The sequence below is a fragment of the Xenopus laevis genome, chromosome 5L (assembly GCF_017654675.1).
Source record: "Xenopus laevis strain J_2021 chromosome 5L, Xenopus_laevis_v10.1, whole genome shotgun sequence".
In the NCBI taxonomy this organism is placed as follows: domain Eukaryota; kingdom Metazoa; phylum Chordata; class Amphibia; order Anura; family Pipidae; genus Xenopus; species Xenopus laevis.
This window is the reverse complement of record NC_054379.1, coordinates 104,021,764-104,044,164: the sequence shown is the minus strand read 5'-3', so window position 1 is coordinate 104,044,164 and position 22,401 is coordinate 104,021,764. Positions and strand designations below refer to the sequence as shown.

Below are 22,401 nucleotides of genomic sequence, written 5' to 3'. Positions count from 1 at the left end.
TCCAGGCTGAGAGTGTACTTTTCTTGCACCACGTTTTCTGTCAGTATAAGCCTTACATTTGGCTTAGTGATGTTTCACAATGTCAGCAGTAGATGATTTTGTAGGCAAAGTATTTTATGGAAGTTTGATGTCTGCAACATGTAACAGTGCGCATCTGTCTGCCATGTAATAATTCAGCTGGAGATGATTGGGTTGTTGCATGGCACGTTGCTCAGTAGTTATGTAGGAACTCTGTTTTAAATACTTTCCAAGATTTCCCAGTAAGATTTGCTGTCTGTAGTGCTTCTTTCAGACTTCTGTTGAATCGCTCGATTTCTCCATTTGCTTGTGGGTAATACACTGTAGATTTCCTATGCAAAATATTCCTCTCTCTCAGAAAGGATTCAAACTCAGATGAGACAAACTGTTGTCTGATATTAACTCCTTTGGATTACCTTCTCTGCTGAAGACTGTAGACAGAAATGTTATTACTGTAGCTGATGTTATATGAGAAACAAATGCAATTTCTGTCCATTTACTGTAATAGTCTATCAAGGTTATAGTAAATCTACAGTCTATAGGAGCATCTGTAAAAGGACCGACGATATCAATAGCAAGTTTTTCTCATGCTGAATCAGGAAATGGTACTGGTTTTACATCTGGTCTATTGTGTACAAGGTTCTTTGCACAGCCCAGTGAAGTGTTGCTTTGTGGTGACATTTTAGACACTGGCTGTGTGGTAGGCACTGGTGCCGTAGTAATGAGACCATCAACTAATTGTAGGTTTAATGCAGCAAAGAGATCCCTTCCAAGTATAGCTGTACCCTTATTCACAATGTAAAAGTCACATTTTGCAGTATTTGATTCAAATTGTACAGTCACTGGCAAGCAACCAAGCACAGGGATTGGATCCTTTAAGTAACTGACCAGTTTCAGGGCAGGTGCAACAAGTGGATCTTTTGCAAAGTATTTCAAGAAAATATCCTTTGGTGGAATAGAAACAGCTGAACCTGTATCAAGCATCAGGTCAATGGAGTGTCCCTTGTCAGCAGAAGCAGTACTGACACTGACGGTGCATATAAACTTGTCTGGAATAAATGTGTCAGCTTTATCCACACTTAATACTGTAACATTTGTAGTAGTGACTTCATGAACATCTTTAGCAGAAATACGGCAGATCTTAGCAAAATGTCCTACTTTTGTGCATTTGTGGCACCGTTTAGCTTTTGCAGGACATGTAACATGATTTGCAATGTGTTGTGTTGAACCACATCAAAAGCAGTATTTTATATTTGTATTTGCTGCACAGTTTTGCAGTGTAGGTAAATCCCTTTCCTTATCACTGTATTTTGCCTGTGACTGTGCATTATTAGGCCACAGTGTTGAATTCACATTCTGTACATTCCCAGCAGTGCCTCTGCCACTGCTGTTTCAATATGGCAACTGTAGTAGCCTTTGCAAGGGTTAAATCCTGCTCTAGGAGCAGTCTCTCTCATGCGAAGTGAGTTTGTTTATTCCACTATTTGGTCTCTTAGCATTTCATCTGTTAGATTCCCAAACTCACAGGTAGCAATCAGCTCTCTCAAAGCTGCTACAAATTGTTCTGTGGATTCACCGTTATTGATTTTCTGGCTGTTGCGGCTAATCTTCCCATCAGGTTTTTTTCCCCTTTTGTTAGTTGTGTAAATATAGTAGTGTTGCTGAATAAGGCCCATTCTAGTTGTGTTTGGAGTGGTTTTTCAGCCATCTGTGCCCCGTATGAGACCACCTCCTGCCAAAAAGTTTGTAGCATAGAGCAAGACCATAGGTGATGTATTAGGTTAGCTTTAGGGGAGCAGCATCTAAGACATTTATTAGAGGAGAGATTACCCATTTTGTGTCTTCTGATTGGGGTGAGATATGAGTTATGAAGAATTTGGAGAGACATTTCTTGGTACCTGTTTGCTGGGAGTAATGATGTTTATATGTTGTTTTAAAATATCTGATGTTGTGGTATTTGGAGTCTTGGTGGTCCATGTGAAGCTTGACCTTTCTTCATTTTCAGTTTTAATTAACGTTCTGATAGTCTGATATATTTGTGAGGTTGTTTGTTTTCTATGTTTATTTCTCCAGAGTTGTTAAGCGGGTTGCTTTTGTCTATTTGTTAATTGTTTTATTGCATGATTTGCAAAATGAGTAATTTGCAGTGTCATAAATGGGTATTTTTCTGATAATTTTTTATGAGATAAAATTGAGTAATTTGTTTTGTAGTTTTTGACATATAAGTGGGTAACTATTGAAAGTTTAACATTTGCTCCAGTTCTAGAAAGCAATAGCATTTATGAGTCTGACTCTGAAAGCAAAATTGTGCACACCAGTAACCTGTGCATGCCTCCCCCACCCGCTCCTCATGAATACAGTGCTGCCAAATGCATTGAACAATGTATTCATATGTAAGTGACAGAGATCTCTGTTTCCATCTGGAATGCTGGGACCTTCAGCAATTTTTTAATGTACAGGGCATGTTACATAAAGCACCTTACCCTAACCCTAAACCTAACCCTTTCACCTTGCCCTCCATCATGTTACTGACCCCTTATTTGATTTCCATCTTAAAAGAAAATATAATATGAAAAGGTACATGTCATGCAAATGAATCTAAGAACGATTGGGAAATTGTATGTGTTTTTAGAAAGTTGTGTTGCCATTGCAATTGTTACCTTGCCAGTGTCGGACTGTGATGTCCGGGCCCCCGTGGGCCGCAACCTCAAGACCCACATCCCCTTTCTTAGGGACCTCCCCTTTTAGGGGTCCCACCCCACAGTTCCTGGGGGAGAGAGGGTCTGGGTTGATGGGGCCCATGAGGGCTGGGACCTTTTGTTGCTTTGGTTAATGTGAAAAATGACTTATATTCAATCACAGCTCTCTCTATGTACAGTATATATTATATCATATATTAATATATTATATTAATAAGCGCTATGGCTGTTTGGTAGCTCCCATGTGGATTGTCCGTTTACAGGATGTTCTGTTTGGCAGTAAACCTGGTTTTTATGCAACTAAAACTTGCCTCCAAGTCAGGAATTAAAAAATAGCATCTGTTTTGAGGCCACTGGGAGCAACATTCAAGGGGTTGGTGAGCAACATGTTGCTCTCGAGCCACTGATTGGGGGATCACAGTTCTAAATGAACCCTCTATTCACCCACTGACCAGATAAGTAGAAAGAAGGACCATTGGATCCTGCCTGTGCACTTAACCAGTACACCATAGAAATCCCACAAGTAACTGTCTTTCAGTCTCATTTCCTTTTTACTGCTTGGCTGGAAAGGAAATATAATTATATAATAAGATATCATTTGGTGTTATGAAACATTTATTCTTGTAGGAAACACATACTTTTTATCAGGATACTCATTCTGTAAAGCAAACAAAAGTAGAAGACACTGTTTTTGTAAAACCACAGCAGCTTCAGAAAAGTGTGAAGTTTCCAAGCAACGACAAATTATAAGAAGAACTCCGCAGCATACTTTGTAAGGATTGCGCAACTTAACCATCTGCTGATAATGTCAATAAAATACATGCAGGGGACGAGGAAATGAATTTCAATAGTCTGCAAACGTTTAGTGGCAGCATAAATCTGCTAAGGAAGCTTAGCCGTGCTAATTAACATAGATGGAACTATAATAATCAAATATAAAAGACAAAATAGTTCATCTTGCGGTGGCCATTAAGGGAATGCTACTAAAATAGAATGGCTTTGAATAAAATGGAAATTTTAGGTATTTTTAACAAACAGAAATCTCCATCCACACCATAAGGAGGCAGAAATAGAATACAAATAAATGCTACTAATTACATAAAGCATTTGTTCTAAGAAGTAATTAAAGTAACCACAAACTGGTCAGGAGGCTTTTTTATTTGAGAAGCAGAATGTTTACCCATCTCTAGTAAATTTCTCTGCAATAGACGCCCCCCAAGGCTGAACTATTATACTTATATAGACTTATAGTTGTATTTTACTGGAGTAAAAGAGCCAGTTTTGCCTTTGTGTACAGGAATGTCACATTGTGGCAATTGGCTGTTGAGGGAACCTGTTGCAATACTGTGATATTGAATCAACGTTATTATGACTTAGTAAAAGGTGTAAGAACAGATCGTAAAGACACTTTGGTGACGACTATGTTCCATGGATAGTGAGGCAAGAAGAACAAGTACTGGGAAGAAAACAAAACCAAGAAAGACTGAGAAAGACAAATGTGTGGTCTTAGAAATATAAAACAATACAGATATATAGAAACCAAATACAGAGATTTAAGATTTAAACCTCATAACCCCCAACTGGGTGCGAACAGAAATCATAAGTGGTGATACAAATTTGGCAAATAATAGGGGAATGTTCAAAATACAAGATAACATCTGTAGGAAAGACAGACTTGTCATCGCTGTACTGTTTTCTGGTTAATAAACCTACACCTTGTTCTTCACTGCTGTGTGCAGAACAATTGAGAATAGATGACATAAAGGGGCTGTAACAATACACAGTGATGCATTAGGAGAGGGGTGTGTAGGAGCTTTCACTCACAAAGGCACTCTCAGAGAAACACATTAACTTGTTAAGAATCACTCATAGAATCCAGGAGCAGCAGATGTTCCATTAATCTGTGGGGAGTTTTACAAAAGCGCTTCATGTCAAGGAAATAACATGTGCTGCCTGGAATACACTACATGGAACACAGAATTGTGAGAATGGACCATGTTTCCAAAGATCTGTAAACACGGGTAGTTTTAGAAGATAGTTTTAGAAGATAGAGGGACCACTAATTTGTACTTTCAAACTGTTAATGGGTATCATAGATGGAGCACATTTGTACTTTCATGTTGTTTAATGGGTATTAACTGCACTATTTACAGTAAGTTCAGCCCTGATTATAAATTCTTAGGTGATACTTGCCAGGGCAATCAAATGATAGGTGATGAGGAAACAATTGGGTAGGTGCAGAAAAACAAAACTAAGAGCGTTGGACTGGGGGGTCCGAGCCCACCTGGGTTGCCATATCAGGGGCCCACACCTTGGGCCCGATCTCCACCAGCCACAACCCCCCTTTCTTCCTCCAGCTTGTACCTTCTTATGGTGGTGTACAATCCCAGTTCTACCCAGGAACCACACTCCTTTGGTAGTGTATGGGATTACACATATATACACACAAATAATTGTATATATATATATATAATACACAAAAGCCATGAATATCCTGTAAATTATATTCCATGACCTGTATAAAAACACTCGGCCTCGTGTTTTTATATGGTTAAGAAACAAGAGGGGGTACGTTATTCACTATATATATATATATATATATATATATATATATATATATATATATATATATATATATATATATATATATATATAATGGGTGTCAAGGCTATTATGTAGTCATAGAACTTATATCTCTACTCCACAACCAGTTGCCATATCATAGTTGCTGCAACCATACATTATCAATAATGCAATGACTGATTCGTAGAGGTGCTTGCAGATATGCCAAGGTACATCAAATGAAAATTGTCACAAAAAATCCATTAGGATATCTGCATTCAGTTAAGGGTTTCTTTGGTGAACTTTGGTACACTTTCTTCAGTCCTAGGGGGTTGATTTATTAAAATTTAGATTTCTATTTTTTTCACAAATCATTTTTAATAATCTTTTATAAAAATAATTTCTCTAAAACTCCAAACATTGGAGATTTATTTAAACCATAAAACACTCAAATGCAAAACTGCGCCAAGTAAAAGCTGTTGGGGTCCCAAAGTCGTCAATGGGAGCTGCGCTGTTCCTATTGGACCATTTTTAATCAATTTGGACTTTAAGAGGTTTTCACATTTTTTTCGCAAGTAATTGTCTGAAATTTTACAGAGGGGTTTCCTTTATATTTGGACCTTTTAATAGATTTCATGTAATTTGTGGCTTTAGAGAAATAGGATCCGATTTACGTAAATTTCTATTTTTTTCATGAATCAAACTTTTCTCTAAAAATTCATGTTTTTAAAATAAATTCTCTAAAAACTCTAAAAAATATGAGATATATTAATCGTAAAAACCACGAAAAATTGTAATACAAAACTGCAGCAAGCAAAATTAGTTGAGGTCTCATAGAAGTCAATGGGAGCTGCGCTTATCCTATTGGACCTTTTTAACCATTCAGACGTTTAGAGGTTTTTAGATATTTTTTCTCTAGTAATTATCCAAAAAAACTAACATTTTTACAGGTATTAGAGATATTTGTATTTCTTCAGATTGTTTGTTTTTTTCCAGTCTGTACTTTTTTTATTTGTATCTTTTAATAACTTTCATGGCATTTGTGATTTTATGGAAACACGGTTTAATTGTGGTTTAAAAAAACCTCTAAAACCACAAAAATTTAACCCTTAATGAAAGGGCCTCCCATGTCAGGGCTCTCCATTTCCTGGGGTCCAGTACAATAGTGCTATTTGCATCTTCCTCATGGCAGCCAATTGAATATCAGAATGGAGTTCAGTAGTTACTATGAATTCAACGCTGCTTAGCTCATCCACAGCAATATTACTGATATTGATGGCAACTTGTTTAATTACACAACCTGAAGAAGTCACTTACTGTGGTAGCATTGCAGAAAAAAGTAAATAGTTCTACTTCAGTAAAGTGAAAAATCCCTTTTATCAAAAGGAGACTCATAAGTTAGGCCTTTTTAAAAAAGTGTCTTCTTTGATTTTTCACAAGCCTGATTTTTTTAAGTTGCTTTACTTATCTACATTTACTGAAATCTTCTGAACTTTACAGATATAACTGCTCACAGTAAAAAGGAAGGCAAAGTCCTAATAAATTCAGTACGAATGAAACCATAGTCAGAAAATGGAAACCTTGTTTATGACGTACAAAGCAGAGGCAGCGGTGTGGATTTATTTTAACTGAATGGATGAAGGGAGATGTCAAGGGCTTACTAAACAATGATGCATGCGTAACACAATGGCTGCAAAACATATTCATAATGTGGGTCAATAAAGGCAGCTTTATAACTTTTAGTAGGAAGATGTATTTGCTAAAGGACTTACATTGCAAAAGCACAAAAAGTCTTTGACCTGGTTTACTGTGTACATTTGTTTTCTGTGCTTGTTTCATTACTGAATTGTGCTTTTCAGCCACATTATCATTGCATATTAAGGCCCAGCACATTTCAAAAGCATTTCTAACTCATTTTTCATCCAGCCACAATGTCTTATGTATATTCTTGTTATTTAATTCATAGTTCGGTCAAATAGGTTCACTATAACTGTACCATAGTTGATATAGCCACATGGCATTCATCTGATGGATGGGAGGTCTATGTGAGTTTTCATTTCATGTTAGGACAGATGGGATATGGGTTGAAGATGTGGTCCTGGTAATTTCAGGTGAGCCAATGACAATAATTTCTGTAACTCTGATACATTAAATAATAATGTTTTGAACCCTCAAACTGAGTTATGATTAGGAGCTTATTAGGAACATCTGCCCAACCATATTACTCCCTTAATTGCCCTCACACCTTTAGGGAGAACCTAGTAATTAAGGCTTGCAGAGTCCATGGTTGATTAATTGTTGATTACTTTTTGCACATTGAGGCTAGTACTGGTTACACATTGGCTTGATTCCCTGGTATGTCAGGATAAGCAGTTTAGTAATAGGGCAAACTGATTACACACATGGTTGACCAAAATACAGTAATGAATTTACCTTGTTGTGCATTTGTTAAGCAATGAGAGGAATGCCGACGAAATGCCAGTTGGTGCACTGATTTCTTATTTTGGCTTGTTCATTGAAAGTACTGTTTTTTGGACTAAGATATGTACAGGTTTAAAATTTGGTAAATTGGCCACGTATATCATGAATTTGGGACCCAAGGCGAAAGTACAATGACATTTTTCCTTTATTAGATGCACAGTTTAAAGTGACTATTTTCTCCAAGTAGCAAGAAAAACTTAGTTCATTGGTCCTTCATTAATGGGTCACAAAATCATGTGTATACATTGCATGCAAAGCACAAGCTCATTGTACATATACTGTATGATGATTATATCCAGGCAAGGTGTATCTTGGTATAACCTTTGGTGTAACAGCTTACATATTAGTTTCTAAAATTTTACATGTGTTGTAAATATATATATATATATATATATATATATATATATATATATATATATATATATATATATATATATAAATACAGTGCCATTATCTGTAGGCAAAGGGAGGACTACAGTAGTCATTCTCTTCAGGTTATCCAATCTTTTGCTTACTTGTGGTGTCTTAGTAGCCAAAACCCATACCCCCTCTGAATTTGTACAGATAATTGCTATATCTATAGTGTGTACTTTCCTGCCATTTCCTTCTTCCTTTATTGACATGCACCAAGCATATTGGTTCCAGGTTCTCTTCAGAAGAAAATCACTTTAGGTGTTAACGTTTGAAGGGTAGTAACTGTAATATACTTGCTGCGTTGGGTTATCTGTCACTTGAGAGAATTTGTAGCTATTCTAGTGTCCCGAGCACACAATGCTGCCTTGCACTGATTTTCTATGTTTTAGGACTTTAAGTACCATCATTATGTGTATAGGTCTACATTTATAGGTCCAAATATTTATACATTTATTAAGTCCTCAAGGTGTTATACTATCGCATTGATATATCTAAAATATCTTCTACTAATCTGAGATTGTATGTATCTAAGATGCTCACTCACCATTCTACTTATATATACTATGTTACAAGGGCATGTAATTGTATATATTGCATTTTTAACCAATTCATACAAGTATAAAAGAAAGTATAAAAGCAGACCTATATGTAGCTTCTTTAACAATATTAGGCTACAAATAAGAAAACAAATACAGACAAACCTCGATTTTATGTTCCTAGACATTATGTTTTCCCGGATATTTTGTTTTCATCCCCTGAAGAATTTAAAATTGTGGTTTGATAATATTATTAGTAAGTTTGGCATAATGGAGACTTACCATATTCTGCTGACAAAGCCAGTAAAATTGTTGAAACTTCTGAGACATTAGAAGCTGTGCACTTCCAACGGCGCTCCTGATTTTACCTAGATCTGAGAAGAACCATTCAAGATTAGGGAAAAGCCTCAGGAAAATGTTTGCATCAAAGAAGAGTTTAATGACAATATGATTTAGACTATATCAGATTGCCAAGTGGAAACAAAGCAACTCAATTACAGATGGAAATATAAAAATGGTGCTGCATCTTTACACACTCCTCTGTAGCTGATTCTTCTACTTTTTCCCTTTGGGTGTTCCGTCTACACACATAATTGGCTTGCACCTAATGAATTACACCCTGCCATAGTATGAGGAGAAGCAAGCATTGCCTATCCTGAAATGATGTAATTTGCACCCTCATGAACACCATCTGTATAAATGCAATGTACTAATGTAAATGCTAATTTGCATCTGTGATGGCAAATTATCTGCATTTACTGAAATGCTAGAATTCTGGAAACTAATGCTGCATTGTTTATTAAAAACACATTTTTGCACAAAGCACATTGCACTTGCATTACTAATTAACTCTAATCTTTACAGGTACTGAATCCATTATCCAGATAGTTCAGAATTTTGGGAAGGCTATCTCCCCTATTCATTTAAAGCAAATAATTAAAATGTTTTAAGTGATTTCCTTTTTCCCTGTAATAATAAAACAGTACCTTGTACTTGATACTAACTCATTTGCATGAATCCATATTGGTGTCAAAACTTAAATGATTTCTAGCAGACTGAAGGTATGGTGATCCAAATCACAGAAACAAACCTTATTTTGGAAAACCCCAGGTCCCAAACATTGTGGGTAATATATCCTATATCTGCATTGTGTTTAATATTTTACCATTTCTATTTGGTCTTATCAAGTGGGCTTTATTTATCTATTTTAAGGTAATGTATCTATTATAAATAGCAACCATAATATAAAGTTACCAGATCATGTAAAAAATCTGGGGCACTTGCACTGATTGACTACATGTATTTAAATACTGACAGTTTGCACCAGTGCAGCCCAGCAACTTGCTTTATTAAATGATCCGCTAACCTAATCCTACTGGTTGTCATATAACTGGCACCCTGGCACCTTTGCTTAACCATATCTATTCTCTGCTATATTTCTTTGTATGTTATACTCTTGTTATCTAGAACATTAACCTTCCTCTGGGATGTTTGACAGCTGTATTGGCTTTATGAACTGCTTATTTCTTTGTGATGAAAGTGCTTTCATTGTCACAGTACTTCCTCCAAGCCATGGAGTCGAGCCACACACTACTTTAATAACACTGTACACAAATATCTAATAACAAAGCATATTTTGTTAAGCTCTTTAAATGCTTTCCTTGTTTTTGTTTCATTTATAATATGAAGTACAATGGGCACAGTCTGCCCTGATCCACTTCACATAGGATTTATCTTTATGTACAATATGACTTAATTAAAAAACCTGCATTGTGTCATCAAGTTACAAATTTAAATCTTTTACCCAAATGTAGAGATATAAATTCTTCAAGTGTCAGTTCTCTCATTGGATTAATCAGTTGGAGGCTATCATAAATTCTCTGTGCAATTACAAACCTAAGCTTTTCTCTGTGCTTTTTGTATGAGGATGTTATTAAGCTAGCGTAGTTTGTGTACATTAACAATCGTGCCAGCTGTAAGCTATCAGCAGGGTGTGCTTATCAAAAGAAAACACAATAAGATCCACAATATTGACTCAATACAATGCAATATATACAACTTGATATTAATCCAATATTCTTCAAAAAGATAATCCGTTAATCTTATGCAGTGTGGTTTTGATATCAAGTATTTTGAGTAACAAGAAACTAAATTTAGAGTCAATCTTTAACAGGTAGTATATATAACATTGTTTAGAACTGTTGCCCATATTTGTTTGGGTCCAATTTGACAGCATCTTTGTGTGCACACTCACTGGATTAACCTTTTATCCAAAGATGACACACTAAGAAATAATTGATTTTATGTGGGATTTTGTCCCTTGTGTTCTTGGCTTTAAGAATATAGAGTCTATATAATCTATAATTGACATTATTCTATGTCATTGGTCCCAGGAATGGAAATAAATTTGATTTAAGGTGGATTACTAATTGACTTTGCAGTTAAATGACTGATCTACCTAGCTCAGTGCTGTCCAACTTCTGTGGTATGGAAGGCTGGGATTTTTCTGGCCTATATGGTGGAGGGCCAATAATTAGTGGTAGCACACGAAAAAACCAAATGGTTGTCACTCACTGCAGGGATATCACTAATCACTCATATGTGAAACATGTATGTCATATTAAAACATGCCCTTAAATCCATATGCCTCCTCCTCCCCAGTGGATAACACAGCACTCCACAGCACCTGATTGTGTGTGCCCTTAGGCACAACAATTTCCAAATGCTAACAAACCCTGAGAACAAATCCTACCAGGATCACGTTCCACAGGTAGAGTAGGGCAGGCAGAGTATGGCACATACAGGCAGAGTGAGGCACACACAAGGAGTATAGGGCAAGCAGAGTATGGCACACACAGGGAGCATAGGACAGGCAGAGTATGGCACACACAGGGAGCATAGGGCAGGCAGAGCATGGCACACACAATGAGCATAGGGCAAGCAGAGATGGCACACACAGGGAGCATATAGCAGGCAGAATATGGCACACACAAGGAGCATAGGGCAGGCAAAGTTTGGCACACACAGGGAGCAAAGGGCAGGCAGAGTATGGCTCACAGGGAGCATAGGGCAGGCAGTGTATAGCACACACAGGGAGCATAGGGCAGGCAGATTATGGCACACACAGGGAGCATAGGGCAGGCAAAATATGCCAAACACAGGGAGCATAAGACAGGCAGAGTGTGGCACACACAAGGAGCATAGGGCAGGCAGAGTATGGCACACAGGGAGCATAGGGCAGGCAGAGTATGGCACACAGGGAGCATAGGGCAGGCAGAGTATGGCACACACAGGGAGCATAGGGAAGGCAGAGTATGGCACACAGGGAGCATAGGGCAGGCGGAGTATGGCACACAGGGAGCATAGGGCAGGCAGAGTATGGCACACACAGGGAGCATAGGGAAGCAGAGTATGGCACACACAGGGAGCATAGGGCAAGCAGAGTATGGCACACAAGGGGAGCATAGGGAAGGCAGAGTATGGCACACAAGGGGAGCATAGGGAAGGCAGAGTATGGCACACACAGGGAGCATATGGAAGGCAGAATTCAGCAGGAGACAGTGGAAACTCACTCTAAGATGAACAGTTCATACTGTGCTATATACAGTGGCACAATGTTGGTGCCAGTCCAGCAGTTTGTATGAGCAGGTGTGAACAGGTGAACAATGTGGGCACTTTCAGTCTGGGTCTGAGATGTGCCTCTAGGAGTCCCTAACAACAATTTCCAAATGCTGACAAACCCTGAGAACAAATCCTACCAGGATCAAGTTCCACAAGTAGAGTAGGGCAGGCAGAGTATGGCACATACAGGCAGAATATGGCACACACAAGGAGTATAGGGCAGACAGAGTATGGCACACACAGGGAGCATAGGGCAAGCAGAGTATGACACACACAGGGGGAGCATAGGGCAGGCAGAGTTCAGAAGGAGACAGTGGAAACTCACTCTAAATTGAACAGTTCATACTGTGCTACATACATTGACACAATGTTGGTGCCCCTTCAGCAGTTTGTATGAGGAGGTGTGAGCAAGTGAACTATGTGGGCACTTTCAGTCTGGGTCTGAGATGCGAACAGTACAGGGCTTTAGGGGTGTGAACAATAGAGGTGTTACAGGTTTAAACAATGCAGGGGGATTACATGTGTGAACAATGCAGGAGTTTACTGTCTGAATTTGAGGTATAAACAATGCAGGGGCCAGTTAAACTCAGTACTGATAACTTTTAAATTTTACACAAGGTACACAGTGACAGCACGCAGATTTTCATGTGGGGGCCACAGGGGGGGGCGTGGGCCACCAGTCAGACAGCACTGACCTAGCTGATTACTGTCTTATACTGCCTGACAGGATCATTTATGTGTATAGACAATTGACAATGATCTGTTTACTTGGTGAATGTCCCAAAAGTGCAGGTCTGAATGAAAAGGCATTCCTAGATCTGTTGGTCTCAAAACTTCAGCAAAACTTCAAAAGCAGTTGAGGTCCCATAGAAGTCAATAGGAGCTACGCTGATCCCTTAGGACTTTTTTTTTCCATTCATACATTGTATTAGAGAAAATGAGCTTATTCTTGGTTTCAAATCCCTCTTAATTCCCTAAAATGAGAATGTTGATAACTGGGTCTCTTAAGTTTATATTATATTAAACAGCCATTTAAATAATCTTACCAAACTGTAATATATATATATATATATATATATATATATATATATATATATATATATATATATATATATATATATTTATATAAATATATATATATATATATATATACTTCTCCTTGAAAAAGGTCCCAGTGAGGACCGAAACGTTGGAAAATGAACCTGTGAATAAAGACACTTTTATTTCACTGAATTTGAACGAGTGCGGGTCCTGCTTACTGAATTGTATTACACTTTGACCAACGCACCAACATCGATTGAAACAAATCCGGAAGGAGTGCGTCCACTGAACCGACAGTATATATATATATATATATATATATATATATCAACAAACATCTCCATCAGCACTTCTAAGGTCTTAAAAATGATTTCCTCAGACGTTTCGGCTGACTCAAAGTGGACCCACTTTGAGGAGTCAGCCGAAACGTCAGTTTGCTGTTATTTTATTAAATAAATCATAGTAATGGAGGGCATACACAAAAAATTCACCACCTGCCTTGGTACAAAGTAAGGGGTAGTTCAGCAAGCACATCCACAGCAAGTCACAGGACTTGCTTAAAAAATGAAAAACTTTTTTATTGTGCAAACTCAACATTTCAGTCACATATTCAGACCTTGATTTTGCACAATAAAAAGTTTTTTCCCCCATTTTTTAAGCAAGTCCTGTGAGTGCTGAGTCACATATATTTATTTCAGTAAATATTGCCCTTTTACATGTATTTCCTTGAGCCACCACTTAATCAGTGAATAAATATAAATAAGTTATTCTCATGCTTTCTTACTTTCTTCTGAGAGGTCATTCTCCTCTGCTTCTCTCTCCATATCCTTACACCATTCTTCCATTCTTTTAGTTTCCGCATGAAGCAGCTTCATGAACCAAGTACCATCTTGTCTACTAGGGGATATTCTACCAGAATCCACTGTATCATGAGATGGCTCAAGCCATGGGTCTGGTGGTGGTAGATTTGATGTGTCTGGCGTCCTATAATCTTCTCTATAACTAAACAATCCCTGAGTCCGTACTGTTCTTACTGCACCATACTGGGTTGGAGTACTAGGTTCAGAATGTCTCTGAAATGAGGATCCAAACTGTAAGCCTTTGTCCTCCATTGTGATATGTCCTGGAAATCCCTCTAACTCCAGATCAGCTTGCACAGCTGCAGTCACACTGTTTGACCGTTTAAAACGCCCTTGCCTAAACAAATTAAAGCAAAAATTGTGAAGCCGTCTAAATTGACTTGTAAAGAATTGTTATATTGTACATTTGATAAAGGTATTGACATGTAATCACTGCCCTGGTTAAATAAGTTTTGCAGAAATCTGCTGGAGCTCTCCTATTTTTTCATTTGCTGTTAAAGGAGAACTAAACCCCTATGCTAATAAAAACCCCTACATCTACCCTCCATAGTCCCCCCTCCCTGCTCCCACCACACAGGTGTTCACACAAGTAAATACCCCTAAGATGGTAATTACCCCTCATTGCAGAGTCAGCACAGTGGAGCTCACGGGGGGCCATCTTCAGCCCTTCGAGACTCATCAGTAAGTAAGCTCTGTATTGGCTGAAAGCCACAGAAATTGCTGAAGGGACCTGAAGATTACTGAAGTGCTGCAAGATGGTGTCTGTGAGCTCTGCTGCGCTGTCTCTGCAATGAGGGGTAATTACCAGCTATGGGGCATTTACAGGTATTAACACCAGTGCAGGGGGGAGCACGGAGGGGGGGACAATGTAGGGTAGGTGGTAGGGGTTTTTATAAGCAAGGGTTTAGTTCTCCTTTAAGACTGGGTGCAGCACAGAGCACCTTCAAGGAAGTGAAGACATAGTTTCAGTTAATTCAACTGTACATCCCACTATATCTATTTGATTGTAAAGAATCCATACTAAACAGAATTTGGAATTTCAGAATGGTCTATGATACAACTTCAGCAACTCTTTATCAGTCATCATTAATTCTTTTTAATGTTCAATAGTCTGTACCAGAGCCAGAGTGAGAAAATCTTATTAAAGTGACCTTTAGGCCAGCAGCATAAAATGGTAGCTAATTGCAGTCAACTCAAATTAACCCTCAATTTTCAATAGCCAGGTGCACTTACCATCAGTGGTCCATCATCCACCAGGAACAGTCAGACAAGAATTCTTCATACAGCACCTTGTAGTTTAAGAATGCATTTATTCACAATATTATGGCAAACCTGGTCAGCAACGTTTCAGGCCTGAAATGTTGCTGACCAGCTTTGCCATGAAATTGTGAATAAAGGCATTTTTAAACTACAAGGTGCTGTATGAAGAATTCTTGTCCAGCAGCATAAGATGCAACACATATAAAACAATGATATTAGTGACATTAGAGGCAAGGTTGCCTTTAAAGCAGATACACCAGTTTCCCTTACAAAAACATCCATTAAAATCGAATTACTACTAAACACATGAATGCAATGGGACTACATGTTCCTAAAGTGAAATGTTCCACGTTTGATTGGGACAGAGATTTTACCTTTTCTCATCTTCCACCTGCACTCCCACAGAATGATATTCCCGATGAACTTTGCTCTCAGAGTCAGAGTCTGCTGCTTCCACCTGATGAAATAAACCAATATACTTTTGAAGAATTAACTTTTACAAAGCAGTATGTTTATTTCAGCACTAGAATGCAATACACAGAATGGATACAGAAAACTTCTAACATTTAATTGGCAGTACAGGTATGGGACCTGGGGTTTGCCGGTTAAGGGGTCTTATGGATCGTCATAGTTTAAGTTTACAAAAGAATCATTTAAAAAATCAGTTAAACCGTATAAGCTGGTTTTGCCCCCAATATGGATTAATTACAGTATATCTTGATTAGGACCAAGTACAAGATACTGTTTAATTATCACTGAGAAGGAAATTGTTTTTCAAATTTGAGTTATTTGGTTGAAAGTCTACAGGACATGGCCTTCCAGTAATTCATAGCTTTATGGATAATGGCTTTCCTTATAATGAATCCCATACCTTTATACCCTCTTGTTTAACATGAGTTCAATGAGCAGGGCCTGTGTCACACATACGTCTTGTCTATTGTGTTAATCATAAAAAAAATACATGTAAATATTTTTTATTTCTTGAGCTAAATAGGGCAAACAGGGGAAAAACCACTCCTTGTGAGAGAGATAATTAGATTGCCAGTAAGCAACCCCTACTGTTCACTCTACTGTGTTTTGATATGGAGAAGTCCAAGTGCTCAAGACTTATGCTTAAGGGTAGAACTCCACGAGCGTTTTTTATCTGATCGACGCCTGCCGACAAAACGCACATGACAAGTCGGATGGAGTCACACGCGTCAAGATATTATTGGACTGAATAAAAAAATCGGAGGTAACAACTACACGGTCCGACTGTCGGATAAAGATGCTGCTTTCTGCGTCCACATCTGACAGTCGTGTCGCGTCCGATGTAATGTAGTTTTTACCTTCGATGTTTCATTCAGTCCAATTTGAATCTGGATGCCTGCATCTCCATCTGACTTGTCGTGTGCATTTTGTCGGCGGGCATCAATCCAACAAAAAATGCTTGTGGAGTTCTACCCTAAGGCTTATTAAAAGTGTCCTCTGCCTACTTGTGCTATGCACCTGGTTCCAAATTTCTAATCCAAAACTATGTGCAGAGCACAGCCAGACCCAAGATGCAAGTTGGGAGAAAGGCATTATCCAATTAAGAATCCTGTTACTGACCCATTCCTTCTCCCTAAAAACTATACTGGGAATTTTAGATGAGCGATAGGTTAATGTTGCACACAAGCCATACTTTATGTATACGCTACACAGTCTTCCATTTTTCCTCTGGGTATGTTATATATTTGCTTTGTCTTACTGGAGAAAATACAGCTTTCAGGTCAAGAAACAAAATATTTTAAAAGTGAGCCATTTCGAAATTCAAAAAAATACGTCAAGCAAATGGTTATTAATGAAGTATTGAAATGATGCATTTGGAATACTGAAAAAGCTACTGGCCTAATAAAAGCATTATTTATGTTGCAGCTACTCCAGTTCATTTAACCTCAAGGAGTTTAATTATAAAGATTAATTACTCATGGTTCAGAGAGTATTCTGGGGATGGATTCAATCTACTGAAGCAGCAAATTACTTAACTTTTTCCTTTTATAAATCATACTTTTTATTTTAAAGCTAGCAAGCATGCAGAAAATGAACAACAATTGATGAATCATATCCAAGCATTTTTTAATAAAAAATTGGGAAATATCAGTGACAGAATGATGTGTTTTTTTAAACCTACATAGATATAAAAATATAAGGACACCAATATCTTGGTAAGCAAGCTGCCTATTTAATATGCTTTCCATAGACTTTGCCTTCAGACACTATAAGGAGTTTTGTTGCTGCAATTAGAAAAGTGGTGACTACAAGTCTGTGTTATATTTACTTGTCATTTTTGTATTTACAGTGCTGGCATATGATAAAGTGTAATCATGCACTAGTCCTTGCTCCAGGGTGGATTACAATCTAATGGACCATATACACCATTGACACAGGGATACGTTTTGTCTAAAGCATGTAACCTCCGAGAGACTTCAGATATGTACATTTATGGCATGGGATCTTTTTCTAGAAACCGGTATCCAGAAAGCTTTGAATTGTGGAAGGCCATCACCCCATTTTAAGTAAATAATTCAAGATTTTTAAAATTATTTAATATTTCTCTGTAATAATAAAAAAAAGTCTCTTGTACTGTTCATAAATAAGTAGGGATTCACCAAATCCACTTTTTGGGATTTGGCCGTATCCCTGAAACCTTTATGAAAGATTTAGTTGAATACCGAACCGAATCCGAAACCCTAATTTGCATTTGGACAAGAAGGGAAAAGGAGGAAAAAATCCTTTTTTACTTCCTTGTTAAGTGATTTCCCTCCCTGCCCCTAATTTGCATATTTGCAACATATTGTTATTGCTAATTTTCATTACTCATCTTTCTGTTCAGGCTCTCACCTGTTCATATTCTAGTGCAGTGATCCCCAACCAGTAGCTCGTGAGCAATATGTTGCTCTCCAACCCCTTGGATGTTGCTCTCAGTGGCCTCAAAGCAGGAGCTTATTTTTGAATTCCAGACTTGGAGGCAAGTTTTGGTTGTATAAAAACCAGGTGCACTGTCAAACAAAGCCTCAATGTAGGTTGACAATCCACATAAGGGCTACTAAATGGCCAATCAGAGCCCTTATTTGGCACCCCAAGATCATTTTTCATGCTAGTGTTGCTCCCCAACTCCTTTTACTTCTGAATGTTGCTCACGAGTTCAAAAGGTTGGGGATCCCTGTTCTAGTGTATTGTTCAAATAGATTATAGTTGCTACAGTCCTTTGAACCCTAGCAACAGATTGCTGAAATTGGAAAGCTTCTGAATAAAAAGCCAAATAACTAAAAAACCACAAGTAATAAAACATTAAAACCAGTTGCATATTGTCTCTGAATATCACCCTCTACATCATATTAATCGTTCACTTTAAGGTGAACAACCCCTTTGACTATGGATTAGTTTGCAATTTAGCCTGATGCTTACAATTTTCTGAAGTATTGTTAACATTTCTCTAACGTACATAGCATACAGCATCTTTTATTCCTTTGGATGGACATGGGAACAGCAATGTGTACAGTAATTTTACCCAACTTATCCACAGAACTGTAAGAAGTGAAATATGAAGGAAGGAAGTTGAATCATTTTCATGCAAATACATACACTTAATCATAGTTGTACCCAACGGGCATCAACTATTTATGAAAATGTAGCATTAAAACGGCACAGCAGTTTTTCCCGAAAATGACATATAATTACACTTTTTGATATGTCTTTAAAGGGAGGACATTGCTATGAGAATTTAAAGCAGGACTGTCACCGGTTCTCTCCAGAGCTATGTTGCGTTACTTTAACCTTTTATATTTCAGTACTGAATTTTTTTTAGACTTGCTGAACAGTTATAATTTGCCTACTGACATTACGGATGATGTTATAAGCATAAATTAATAAGAACAGGCAGTACCGCATACAAATGGATGTCTGAGCTAATTCATTTTAGTTCCACGATAGCTTAAGATAGATGAGTCTGGTACCCTCTGAACAAGGGTTGATAAGTACAAGAAGTACTGCCATTATGGCTCTGTATCACTGCTTTGCCTGTACTTTTCCCCACTGTAAGGAGGATCCCTGTCACTTTAAAAATGATGGAAGAGATTTATATCAGATAATTATTTCTGGCTGCGGTAGGTTCCATGAAACCATCAAAAGGAAAAAGAATGAAGCACCTTCTTTTTCTTACCATGTGTTCTTCCTAAGTAGAGCTTTCTGGGAGAGATATACCTTCCTGCTAGGGTTTTTCCAGTTACTGTGCCTAATAGACCTAAATTGGGCCCATCAGAGTCTCTGCCCATTGGGATATGACTAATATTCTAGCAGGCCACCCTAGAGTTTGTTCATAGTGTCATGTGAATAAAATATATATATATTTTTTAAATTACACATAGCCCTTTTTTCTCTTAAACTTTCACTTAAATTAAAAATGCCTTTAGTTGGCTAAAAAAACTAAGTAGAGAACATAGCTAAATACTAGAACACAATGTAAGAACACTATGCCCTACATTACACACTGGCAGCCCTACAGGATGGCTTAGCAGAAACATTCATTAGGACTGTATCCCATTGTCTAAGTGAGACAGTTTCTAAAGGGCATAAACACCCTCCAGGGTATCCCTAATCGACATTAATGTCTTAAAGGCAGAGGCCTGCAGTGTATTTCTACACATTCACTTTATTCTCAAGACATATATTTGTGTTAGGGTATAGAGAAAAAGTCTGATTTTACAGCATATGAAATTAAATTAGGATGAAAACTAGGTTTCTGCATAGAAATTCCAATAATATACATACACATTTATGAATTAAATCACATAAATACTAAGCCAAACTGGTTCCTAATGTTTAGGTGGTGGAAGCAAGAGTGTTCTTTTTCTATATGAGTAGAAAAGCTTGTATTTGGAAAGCTTGAAACCTTGGGTCTTTTCGTAACATAGATCACATACCTGGTCTACTAAAAAATATTTAAAAGGGTCCTTTACAGTGGTGTAACTAGATATTCCTGGGCCCCACAGCAAATAATTTTTCATAATTTTTCAGGTTGACCTGTTTTACCAATATTTGTTGAAATTGTATATAAATTAGAGCCTCATTAGGGCCTGTCGCTCCTGGGCCCCCCTGCAGCTGCACCCAAATAATTTTTTTGCACAATGAAAGAAAATGTCATTGCAGGTTTCCAATCTACATACATTAGACACTGTCAATAATTTAAAAACATTTTTACAATTATTAATAGCAATAAATGTCTGTTTACATTCTCTGCTATCCATCCAATCCTGAAACAGTGTGGCCAGACAGATGATTAAAGCTGATTTAAAGACCTAGAGGAGAACTGACACTCCGTAGAGAATAGAAAGGTATAAACAAACATTAATTTCAATGGTAACTACATTTACAAATAACTTTAAAGGCTTTGAAATCTGTAATATCTTCATGTTGGATGCATGCCGTTTGTGATTTTGCAGTTCAGCTTTCCATACTACTTAATAAAGCTTTTTGCCAATTTCCTTCTTTTTTTTATAAAACTGTTCAGCAGTTCTGATGCGGGGAAAATCATTGTAAACTATGACAAACATGTCTGTATATTAGCCAAAATCTTGTCAGTTATGGCTTTGAAAAGTAGCTAAATACACTAATAATGCAGCTCTATCCTTATATCTGTTTCTGATTGTTAACTTAATCCTCCAGAAGGAAAAAAAAAAAAGATTTTAACAGATGAGACATGGGGCATGTAAGGTCTAAGGTCTAGAATTGCTTCTGTGTAAGTAAGCTTCAAAGTACCAGCATCATCTTCAGGGGTTGTTTACTGTTAAAATGGACCTGTCACCCAGCCACAAAAAGCTATATAATAAAAGTCCTTTGCAAATTAAACAAGAAATCCAAAATATATTTTTTATTAAAGCATTCATAGCTGTTTTAAGATCATTTAAAACTCTCAGCTGTCAATCAAATATTGTCTGCCCCTCCTCTATGGCTTAGGCATAGAGGCGGGGCAGACAATCACTTTCACTTTCAATTCAGCACTTCCTAGATGTTACTGCTCTCCCCACATTCACCCGTTCTCTTCACCATTTAATTGTGTAACCAGTGCACAGGGATGGACATCAGGTCCCCCATTCTGGTGCACAAACAAGATTCTGAGATAATGAAATGCTTGCCTTAATAACAGTGTCCACAAAATGACTCCAGCCTGCTTGCTATAATTATGAATTTCTCAGACTAAAGGAAGCAAGATTCAAATAATTTATATGGTGTAATTTAAGTTCATTTTGCTTGACTAATGTGATAAAATAGGTTGTTTTTTTTTGGGTGACGGGTCCCCTTTAAATTAACTTTTAGTATGATGTAGTGAGTGATATTCTGAGACAATATTCAATTAGTTTTCATTATGAATCATTTGTGGTTTTTATTTATTTAGCTTTTTATTAAGCAGCTCTCCAGTTTGCAATTTCAGCAATCTCATAGCTACAGTCCAAATTACCATAACAACCATAAAGAATGGAATATAAATAGGAGGGGGCCTGAATATAAAGATGAGTAATAGTAAGTAGCAATAACAATAAATTGTAGCCTTACATTTGCTTTTTAGATGGGGCCAGTGACTCCCATTGGAAAGAGGCAAAAGGGCAAGGCAAATAACTCAGAAACTATAAAATAGAAATAATGAAGACCAACTGCAAAGTTGCTAGGAATTGGACATTTTATAATATTCTAAAAGTTACCTCAAAGGTGAACCGCCCCTTTAACCAAGGTGGTATTGTAAAAAAAATTGCTTCAAAGCAAATGTTTAGTTGTAATATGTAGCACATTAGAAAGAGAGATAAAGTAGGAATGATCATGGACTCTAATAGTATAATGGTCTCATGGGATGAAACCTCCCCTGTTAAATAGCTTTCTCCCTTTATTGCGTCC

At 37.4% G+C, this 22,401-nt stretch overlaps 1 protein-coding gene across 2 annotated transcripts in view; it reads right to left on the bottom strand.

The window, feature by feature from the left end:
- LOC108716937 (disks large-associated protein 2) overlaps positions 1–22,401 on the bottom strand; it is a 159,275-nt gene that overhangs the window by 8,697 nt on the left and 128,177 nt on the right. For both annotated transcript variants that reach the window (XM_041563199.1, XM_018263536.2), the window contains 3 exons: positions 15,867–15,949; positions 14,157–14,569; positions 8,993–9,084 (listed from right to left, as the gene is read on the bottom strand). In XM_041563199.1, coding sequence (XP_041419133.1) covers positions 8,993–9,084; positions 14,157–14,569; positions 15,867–15,949 — 588 coding nt within the window. The remainder of the gene's footprint in view (positions 1–8,992; positions 9,085–14,156; positions 14,570–15,866; positions 15,950–22,401) is intronic.